Source organism: Phyllostomus discolor, chromosome 14, assembly GCF_004126475.2.
Source record: "Phyllostomus discolor isolate MPI-MPIP mPhyDis1 chromosome 14, mPhyDis1.pri.v3, whole genome shotgun sequence".
Classification (NCBI taxonomy): Eukaryota; Metazoa; Chordata; class Mammalia; order Chiroptera; family Phyllostomidae; genus Phyllostomus; species Phyllostomus discolor.
In genome coordinates, this window is record NC_040916.2 from 31,316,612 (window position 1) to 31,327,230 (window position 10,619).

The following is a 10,619-nucleotide window of genomic DNA, read 5'->3' on the forward strand; positions in this document are numbered from 1 at the left end:
ACTCGGGATGTTTGGGACGGTCCCATTTCAGACGTCTGTGTCCCTGTGTCCCAGTAGGTTCCCTTACCCTTTCCCGGGTCACGTGGGCCCATTTCCCCTGCCAGCATTTGTTATTCTTTTAGCAGCAGCAGCAGCTGAGGCCACCGTCCCAGAGTCTGTCCACTCACGGCTCGTCTCTTCGCCCCACTCGCTGTTACGTGGCACCACGCGTCGGAAGCTGTGCATTTAAAACCAAGTGTCCTTCTCGGTGTGAGGACATGCAGGGTCCTCAAGTGTTAAATAGCTACGACTGTTAAATCAAGTGTAATAACTAAGATGTTTGGCTAGAAAAAATTATCATGATTTTCCCGAATGATTTACGCGGAGACTTGGGCAGGGAGCATGGGTGAACTACAGATGCGCCATTCCTGTGGGTTCAACTTTAAACGTACGTCTCTCTATAAAAGAAATTTCTCTATTTCATTTGGAAGGAACAGGAGTCATCGCAATGAAGAAAATGGGGCAGGGGTCAAATACTTGTCCCAAGAATTCCTTTTGCCACCCCCAACACTTTTTTAACTTGAATATAAAATTGTTAGATCAAAGTCAGGCGCAGGTTACCTTCTGTGCACTCGGTGTGAGGTGCGGTGTGGTGCCGCAGCCCCAGAAGGCGCAGAAACACTCACAGGTGATATTCCAGGGGAAGTTCAGACAAAGGGAAGATGTATCTGAGAACTCTGCATGCGCATTGTCTTAAGCAACAAAAAGTGTCTCTTTCTGTTGTCAGACTTGAGGGGGAGATCCAAGATCTTGAAAAGGCCGAACTGCAAATCTCCACTAATGAAGAGGCAATTTTAAAGAAACTAAAATCGATTGAGAGGACAACAGAAGACATACTAAGGGTGAGCAGTGACCAATCTCAAAATCATGATTTCCCCTCGAAGTGAGTCCATGCCTAGTACCTAATTCTTCAAAGGAGAACCACATTTAGAATCTATTTTTTCAACTGTATTAACGTAAAGAATTCTTTTTTCTTGTAGTCTGTGAAGGTGGAAAAGGAAGAAACGACCAGAGGTATGTTTTTGAGCATTCTAGTCTCTGTCTAGTGACATAACATTTTTTGATAAGCCCACTGAGATTTTCCCACTGTTATAAATATATCCTAGATGTCTTCTGAATGAATGTTAATTTTACAGAGTCGATTGAAGACATCTATGCTAACATCCCCGACCTTCCGAAGTCCTACGTACCTTCCAGACTGAGGAAGGAAAGAAACGATGGAACAGAAGACGATGAACAAGATAGAAAAGGTACGTGGGTAATCCGTCTCCAAAGGCAGGTTCTCAAATTCAGACTCTACCACTGACCAACATCGGCAATTTGCTGTGACACCCTGAGCCTCCAGGGTAAGCGGTGGTCCGGTCTGCAAACTCCCCGGAGGTGTGTGAGCCAGGAGCAGAGGCAGGGACAGCCTCTGCGCGGTGAAAACTGGGAGGGACTCTCCTCTGCGGTTTCACCTGCGCAGCGAGGGGGCAACGTAATAAAACGTGTGCCCGGTGCTGGACCTTTACCGGCGGTGAGGCACACGCCACCCTAACCAAACAGGTCAGATTCCTCCCGCCGAGTCACGTAAAAGAGTGGAAATCTGTCTCCTTGGATTTATTCACGACAGAGAACATATCTTTGGGTCTGCAGTGAGACCATCCGCTTCTCTTCTCCAATCCTCCCCATGTCCCACTGATTTCAAACATCCTGACCTAAACACCCCCATCGCTGCAGTATTGCTCACTACGTCATTCACGAATAGAATCAGAAATTAAAAACAAGACATCTCCCATGAAAACCATCAAAGGGAACTTAATATATAAAAAAAAAAAAAAAAGAGCCCTGGATGGTATGGCTCAATGGATGAGCACCAGCCTGTGAACCAAAGGGTCGCGGGTTCAGTTCCCAGTCAGGGCACATGCCTGAGTTGCTGGCCAAGTCCCCAGTAGGGGGCGCTTGAGAGGAAACCACACATCAATGTTTCTCTCCCTCTTTCTCCCTCCCTTCCCCTCTCTCTAAAAATAAATAAATAACATCTTTAAAAAATATTTTAAAAAATAAACCCTATGAAAACAGGCTAGTTTACAAGAGTAAAAGTTAATTGAAATCAAAGATCGAATCTGTCTCCCCACAGCTTTGTACGCCATGGAGATCAAAGTCAAAAAGGACCTGAAGACCGGAGAAAGCACGGTCCTGTCCTCGATCCCCCTGCCGTCCAATGACTTCCAAGGCGCGGGAGTCAAGGTCTATGACGACGGGCGGAAGTCCGTGCACGCGGTGAGCGCCGGCCCCCAGGCCGCCGTCAACGGCACCGACGGGCTGGCGCCCCTGGAGGTGGAGGAGCTCTTGAGACAGGCCTCGGAGAGGAGCTCCCGATCCCCGACCGAGTACCACGAGCCCGTCTACGCCAACCCCTTCTGCAGGCCCACGACTCCGCAGCGGCAGCGAGAGCAGGCAGCCCCCGGACCAAACTTCCAGGACAGGGTCAAGACTAAAGTGAACGGACTGGGGAACGAGAGGGGCGCGCCCCTGCACCCCGTGGACAACGGCCTCGCCGAGGAGGACGGAGGCCACGGCTGGCACCACGCCGGCCCCGCGCGGCCAGTGCCTCACCCCCGGTCCACGTCTCAGCGCGGCCAGGAGACGCCCGGCCACACGCTCCAGAAGAGGCTGGCGACTCCCTGGGAAGAGTCGGACGGGATGCAGGACAGGGGCGCGCCCTCTCCGAAGGCGAGACTGAGTCCCAGAGAAGCGCCGGCTGGGGAGTGGGAGCGCCAGGGCCCCTCGCCAGCTTGCCAGGGGTACGAGGAAGACGTCAGATACAATATCGTCCATTCCCTGCCTCCGGACATGGATGGGGCGGAGCCCGTGACGATGATTTTCATGGGGTACCAGCAGGCAGAAGACGAGGAGGAAGAACAGAGGCTTCTGACGGGGTACGACGGGATCATCCACGCGGAGCTGGTTGTGATTGACGAGGAGGAGGAGGAGGGAGAGGGAGAGGAGGAGAAGCCACCCCCCCACCCCACCGCCCCCCACAGCCAGGGCGAGCAGCCCGCCAAACCGACGCCGCTTCCTAGAAAGAGAGCAGAAGTCAACCCCCGTGAGGACACGCACCACCCACCTCCGCACAAAAACTCCATCTCCCTGCAAGAGCAAGACGCAAGCTTGGGCAGCCCCGCGCACCGGTCTCCGCCGGCTGTCCAGGGTGCGGGGGACGGAACGGAGGACCCGTCCCTGACAGGTAATAGAAACGACAAGGCTTGCCGCTGCTGTCGAGTCATGTGACCGTCTTGCCTTTGGGGTGTCGGCCAGCCCGCCCGCTTTCAGCTTCTCTGACCGCCCTGTAGACTAACACACACTGAGACTTGTCCTTAACGCTGGTTCCGCTGTCACCGTGAGTGATCAGTCAATTCAAGCCATAAGGAAAAACTAGTTTTTTAACGGTTGCCTTATTTGGGTATTGCATTGACTGACATTAGCAGCATGGCATTCACCTTCTAACATACTGACGTGCTGTGTCGGAGAGTATGTGGGTCGCTAATAAGTTGGGTCATCAGTATCGTATCTTTTCCCTCCAGAACTGGATGCCGGCCTCTCTGTCACTTAAACTCCCTACACACGCTAACAAATGGCCTTACTTTTGCAAGAAAGAACACGACACAAACCTTATTTTCCGTGTAATATTTTATTACTTGGCTATATCTTGTTTTTCTCTACTTGCCTAGTTTTATTAATTTCCTTTACTTTTCTATATTTTAAAATAGAATGTCAATTTACCTATCAAACACTGTCTATAACATTTTATTTTGCATAGTCTTCCCAAACTCAGCAAATTTATATTTCCTGTATATTGGCATTTCTCATGCTCTATAAAGTTTTATAGCTATCTATCTTTCTTAGCATTGAGTGGAAAATAACACTTTTTTCTACAAAAGTGATCGTTCTTCCATGTTGGATTCCTTGTTAGCACCGGAATAGTGCATTCCACTCATCATTGATAAAGACTAAGTAAGACCCTGACCTATCAGCTGTAAAAGGTGTGCTTTTAAGACATAGTCAGGCTACCCAGACATCCAGGCAACGTGAAAGGGACGGTCATTTTAAACGTCTCCAACAGAGGAATTCTCACTGGAAAGCAATACCTTGCGCCCCAGCGAGGCGAGCAAGCAGAGCTCGACAATTCTGCAGACGTGTGCTGCCCCGGTACGGATCCGGAAGGTCCCTTCCTCTGCACCCAAGAAACCTGGTCTCTGTTTGCCGAAACTACAATCAAATGCATCCATTCCCATCTTTTACGGAGTTAAATGAGGCTTGCCGGTTGTGGACTTAGTTATCGGAAGAATTTCTAGCCTCGGGGTGAGCGGACACTTACATCACCTTCCAACACCGAGTTGAATGGTGTGTCCCCTCCAAGGAACCTGCTAAGACGAAACGTCCCCTTCTGCTTTGAGAATGAGCTCTGTTTGCTCAGCAAACGTCACGCCTTAAATTCAGAAGGCTCAGGGGAGCACACTGTGTGAGGTCGAGAGCGACGACAGCACCCCACCCCGAAACCTACCGATGGTGAACTTGGGCGGCAGCTCCTGCTGCACACCCTGGTCCCCTCGCCCCCGCCAGGTCAGCACGCTGACCTCATGGAAAAAGACAGGAAGTGAGTAACAGCGTTTCCAGAAAACACTAATTATGCCGCCGAATGGAAATAGTGAAAACAGGAAGACGCCTTCCAGACAAAGTAACAATGCAAGGCTCCGCGCTATCACACGGAGCATCTCATAAACAGAAAGCTCCAAATTCCTTCCCTGCCCTCGTGAGGCTGTTGTGCACCGCCGTTCTCCAGTTCCGTGCGTGGATCACAGAGCTGATCCGTGTGTGGCGGGTTGTTGAGTAAGTCCCTCCTATTGGCCCGTGCCCGCGGGGGGACACCCGTGGACAGGAACACACACCCACCCGTGCACCTCGATTTCACAAGCACCGAGCAGAGCCAGCTGCTCCCCTCCAGCCCCCCAAAATGCTATCGTCAGTACTTAAAAATCCACCACTTGAGTCAGTTCCTTTATTTATGGAATGGGTCCCCTGCTAAGTACAAATGCTTCTGGAAGGTGCGGTAGCTCAGAACTGGTTTTCTCCGAGTGTAAAGGCTGTTATGAAAGCTTTAGCTAGCGGCAGTTCTTACCTTGGCAAAGAGCGTGAAAGAGGAAGAAAGATGGGAAAGGTGGAGGCTGGAGAACCTACAGGTAATATCTTTCAGGCAAACCTTTGAATAGGGCTCCCCACGACAAGGACATTGAGGCAGGGCCGTGTCTACCTGCTGATGGAAACAGGAAGAGCTGTGATCCGGGGGACGGTTCAATGCCAGGCACTCCCCACCGCGAGCGCCCCCTGCAGGCTTTTCCTGGGACTTCTCATGGCCCGCCCTGCCCCCAACCAGACGGCCGGCCTCCTCCGCACCCTCGCCCACTTATCCTGGCGCTCCTTCAGCTCTGCTCCCCCTCTTCAAGGCACCGGTGGCATGTCAGGAGGGAGAGGCGGGGACCCTCAGCTCCAGGGGCTTCCCAGGCTGTCGGTGCCAATGTTGCCAACCTTGGCAGCCCTAGGAGATGCTGAGGGGGAGGGGCACGCTTTCCTCCCCCAAGTTCCAGCAGCCGGACCAGGAGTCTGCCTGCCGTGGGGAGAGCGGGTGGAGAGCAGAGAAGAGCAGGAAGGAGAAGTGAAACGGGGAGCCCACAGCCCAGGTTTGCAGGTGTGGTCCCTGGAGCCTTCCCATTGCTCTGGCCTCACGCCTGCACGTGACACACCACCGATTTCCGCAGGCACAGGGACAGGAAACGGCACGCTCTGAGGAGCTGGAGTTCACTGCCCCCTGAAGAAAGGGGACAGTGAGAGTGGGGACTGGGTTGCCCCACTCCCAAGAGCACACCTGCCAAGATGCCCTTGAAGAAGGTCATTGAATGTCGCGCTGTGTTTGCGATACTCATTTTTTGATACAGAAATAGGCTCCCTCTAGTGCTCCACCTGATTCGGCCCCTTGCTAAGCGTAGCTCATTATTTCTACCGTCTTTCTGTGCTGCTAAAGCAATGCTTGCACGCTGAGGTAGAACCCTTTGGGAAGGTCCTTTAAGATGAAACTCGCCCCGGCTCTCTTCTTTGCTATGGGCGGGATAGAGGTGCACCCAATCCGAGAGTCTGCCTCAGTTTCCCTCCCGTCGTGGAAGGACGGGGTTTGCACCTCCCAGCAACAGACAGCACGCTCCTGGCCTGACCCTAAACTCAACGGATGCCCTTGGCCCTGTCCACCGGAAGTGACCGTGCCCCTTCAAGTCCCAAGGGGAATGTGACTTTTTTTTCATCTGGATGAAAACATCGCATGTCAGTAGAGTGACAAGACAAATGATCGTCGTCCCCTTCCGGTGTTGGACCCCCGTTCCCTGTCCTGTTCCTGGACAAGACGTTCTGGGAGATATGGTCACGTCGTTCGTTAACAGACAATGGGTGGCACATGGCTGAGACACAAGAGAACATGCCTTCCCTCTTTTATTCTCATGAAACGAAGCCGTGCAGTCGGTTGAGCAGGAATGTAGCGATCGGTGCCTTGCAAGCCCCTCAGCTCCTGGGGCCGTGATGGAGGCGGCCGGACTCAGAAGCCCCGACTATCGATGCCGGAACATGAGGAGAGTGTTATGAATCCCAAACCGACATTTTTTCAAATCAGTTTCTACAACCAGTATATCCTTCATGGTAGACTATGCTCAAAAATATATATTTGCTATTTGAAAACACTTCCACTTTGACAAAGACATTTTATGAGTACTCCAACTTCAATTACTGGCTCCCATTGTTTCATTATATAAACTTCCGTTTCTGTCTTTCTCTGTCCAAGGATGGAGCCCCAGGTTGAGGAGTTAAAAGATAAGCTAACCGTGAACCCGGTCTGTGGCGGTGCCTGTTTGTAGTGGTGCATAGCTCAGAAATAGGCACCAGACAGAGTCGTGGGCCGGAACGGAATTTCCCTATGGCTCCGAGGGGAATTGTGCACTAACACTAAATTCACTCAATTTATGCCGTGTTCGCGCTACTAATTTTCCTAATCTTGATAGAAATAGGCTCCTTCTAGTTCTGAGCCTGCCTCTGCCCTAAGTTAATCACAGCTCATTATTTCTACTGTCTCTTTGTGCCACTAAAACGATGCTTGCATTGCTGGAGAAACTCATCCGAGGTATGTGCCGAACTTTCCTGCCTTCTATGAAATGGCCATTTTTAGAGTGAACATTAAGGCTTTTTTATAACTGTTTTTTTTTTCTTTCATTTGCAGCTTTAAGAATGAGAATGGCAAAGCTGGGGAAAAAAGTTATCTGAGAGGTGTACCATCTCCGTAAACATCCTCTGGAGAAGAAACTAAGAAATGTTTGCAGCTTTCTCTGCTGGATACTTTGTTTTCTTCCTTTTTCTTTCTTTCTTTCTTTCTTTCTTTCTTTCTTTCTTTCTTTCGGAGATCCAAAAAAATGATACCCGTATTAAGCCATGTGCATAAGCAGTAGTTCTTATTTGTGGAAAAAATTGCAAAAAAAAGGTGGGGAGCACAAACACTTAACTTTTCCAGTTACTTGACATGATTCAGTGGGGGGAAGCAGTGTATTTTTATTGTATTGATACCAAAGCATTTCTAATAAGAGCTTGTTAAATTTAAGAATAAAGTTATTTAAAATAGCCCGACTGTGGCGTATTCACTGACCCAAGTGAAAGGTCCCAGGAAGCCGCTGCCCCTCATCCCAGAAACACCCACCTTCAACACTGACACATAAGCACACCCCCCCAAAACCAATGAGGCTTCGAGACAGGCACATCCTCCCGCCAAGAGTCAACTCAATGGATCTGGGGGCGACTCCAATTCTGCATTCTCCAACACCCGAAAGCTGGGTGCAGCAATTAGCCTCCTATTTAGGGACTGGGTTTGGAGTATCCGGATAGTGTCCAGGACTTCACAGATGATAACTGGCCTGTTTATTCTTCTTGCAACATCACCCTTTCTTCCATTCAGTCCCACGTGACCCCTGGTTCCCTGACCGATGATGAGCTAAGGTGTTGGATAGAACACTTCCCGTCCAGGGGAAGCGTGGAGGGGGCTCCACAGGGTCCCTCCTGAGTATGGCCCACGCACCAGGGCCACCCCGCTGTGGTCACTCGCAGGGGGTGCTGGGCAGCTGCATTTGAAGTGGACATTAGTTTTCTGGAGGACAATCCACTGGACAAGATCTTAGCCATTATCAGATTCAGGAAATTTCTTATCTCGGGAGTTTGATGACCATATAGTTGTGTCTGGTGGGGAACCAAAAAATGTGTCTAGATCCTCACAGGAAACACAGAGTACAATACAATACAATTTCTTCTATGTGTGAACGAGATAGCACACGAAGAAGATACACTTCTGGAGACATGTTCTACAGGCTTGGAGAACTCTTTCTCCCCTAAACCGGAGGTACGGGACCAGGCAAAACACAATTAAACTGATGACAAGTTTAGGGCCAGCCAACACCGCGCCCCGCCCGTCCAGATCTTTCCACCCAAATGCATAATGCAAGCGCAGTCATGAGACCAGTATTTGTTCACTGAGGTGAATGCCACATAACAGAAAAATAACAATTTAAAGTGAGCGATTCGGTGGCATTTCTTACATTCACAATATGGAGCCACCGCCACCTCTGTCTCCAGAACGGTCTCATCACCCTGACCCACACGGCACCCCCATCGCGAGGGGGGTGCCTCCCCGCTCCCTCCTCCCCACACCCCGAGCCCGGCAGCCGGCGCCCTGCTGCCTCCGCGCATCCACACAGCAGCAGAACCCCATCTGTGCCCCTGCGTGTCTGACTTCGTTCACGTGGCATGGCGTGGCGAGGGTTCGCCCACAACACGGCCGCCCCGACGCTTCGCTCCTCGCTGTGGCCGAGGGACACGCCCCGGCACGCGTGCTCACCGCGGTCAGCTCATCCGTCAGTCTCCGGACGGGGGTCTGGTTCCGCCGTCCGGTTACCGTGCATAGCAACAGCGTTGCTGCGAACCCCGAGTTCGCCCTGCATTGTCCAGTGGTGGTAAAACAGACACAATGTAACATTCACCGTGTCAGCCGCTCTTCGTTCGGTGCACAGTTCGGAGCACGAAGCACACTCCCCAAGGTGTGAGTATCACCCCCTCCACCGTGGGTCCCCAGACCCAGCCCCCCTCCCCCTGCCCCTGGGAACCCCCATGCTCCTGGGAACCTCCATGCCCCCTCCCCCTGCCCCTGGGAACCCCCATGCTCCTTTCTGTCCCCGTGAGCTGGACGAGTCGGGGTGACCCCAATAAACAAAGCCATCCAACAGTTGCCCTTTCGCGTCTGGCTTTTTCACTTAACATCACATTTTCAAAGTGAACATCAAATCTTTTTATAAAGTAAAAAAAACGCACGTTCTACTTGTAAAATCTGCTGAAGTTTAGCGCTCTGATCCAACAGCGACATCGTGGACCCCGGCCGCACAGCGCCTGGCGCTGGCTCCCGGCCCCAAGACTGCACAGGTGAGTGGCTCACAGACCTGCGGGACGGTCAGCACCGGGAGGGGGCGTGTGGACCGGCTGGGAGCAGAGCTCAGAAGCAGCCTCTTCCAGTCCCGTCCACAGGGGGGCGCCTTACCCGAGGGCCTCTGTGCTTCCCTCTGCTCCACAAGGCGGGACAGATAACCAGACGCCCAGCCAAGCGCCACACCGCCCCCAGAGGTGCCTAGGGGGCATCGGCTGCGTCTGTCTTTTCCCACTGCGCCCTGGCCGGGGCGGAGTGTGCAGCGCAGGGTATCACCGAACACACGGCACAGCCAAAACCCTGACGACACCACGAGAGCGTGAGAGCGAACGGGTCACTCCTTCAGTGACTTACACTGCAAGCCACCTGTGCCCTCATGTGCGTGGTGCCACAGACCAGAAAAATGAAAACAAAAACACCTCCACTGTGAATGCCACCCCCCCCCCGCCACAATGTTCTAGAATTTGTCTTGTTGTTTTCCCAAAACACGTATTTTTATTTTATAGGGGAACCCATCTTTAAGACGCACACGATTTTAAATGCCTGAGATAAAGGCATTTAACTTAACAATCACTCCTATCAAAAGAAATTAGTTTTAAAAAAAACTACCCAGATTGTTGATTATAAAAACAGAAAGAAAAATTGGGATGCGTGGAAAATAGGCATTTTCAGTTTGGAGATATCAACCACCCACAAGCAGGAGAATCTTAATTTGGTATTATTGAAAAGGTTTGGTCCACTGAGATTAAATAACAAAGATTTCTTTGGACAACTCTCTATCAATTGATGATATATCAAAATGGTGCCAACAGATGAATCAGTGAGAAAGAAAAACACAGACTGAGGCTCGGCACTGGAAATCCAGCCAGATCACCCACTTAAAAACGGACAAACACAGGCCTGTCTTCTCCTCCAAAGAGTTCCTCCTTCTCACATGTAGAATATAATTTATTGAGAGAAATATATTAGCCATGGAGCAGCCCCTTGTCACTGAAAACTGGAGGAAAATATTTTAACATACATTTAGTTTTCTATACTAAGAGTT

The 10,619-nt window shown here is 51.1% G+C and overlaps 1 protein-coding gene across 1 annotated transcript in view; it reads left to right on the top strand.

The window, feature by feature from the left end:
• PALMD (palmdelphin) overlaps positions 1 to 7,733 on the top strand; it is a 45,944-nt gene extending 38,211 nt beyond the window's left edge. The window contains exons 4-8 of the mRNA XM_028502985.2: positions 767 to 881; positions 1,020 to 1,053; positions 1,176 to 1,289; positions 2,159 to 3,268; positions 7,337 to 7,733. Coding sequence (XP_028358786.1) covers positions 767 to 881; positions 1,020 to 1,053; positions 1,176 to 1,289; positions 2,159 to 3,268; positions 7,337 to 7,380 — 1,417 coding nt within the window. The 3' untranslated portion in view covers positions 7,381 to 7,733. The remainder of the gene's footprint in view (positions 1 to 766; positions 882 to 1,019; positions 1,054 to 1,175; positions 1,290 to 2,158; positions 3,269 to 7,336) is intronic.
• The last annotated feature ends 2,886 nt before the right edge of the window (positions 7,734 to 10,619 follow it).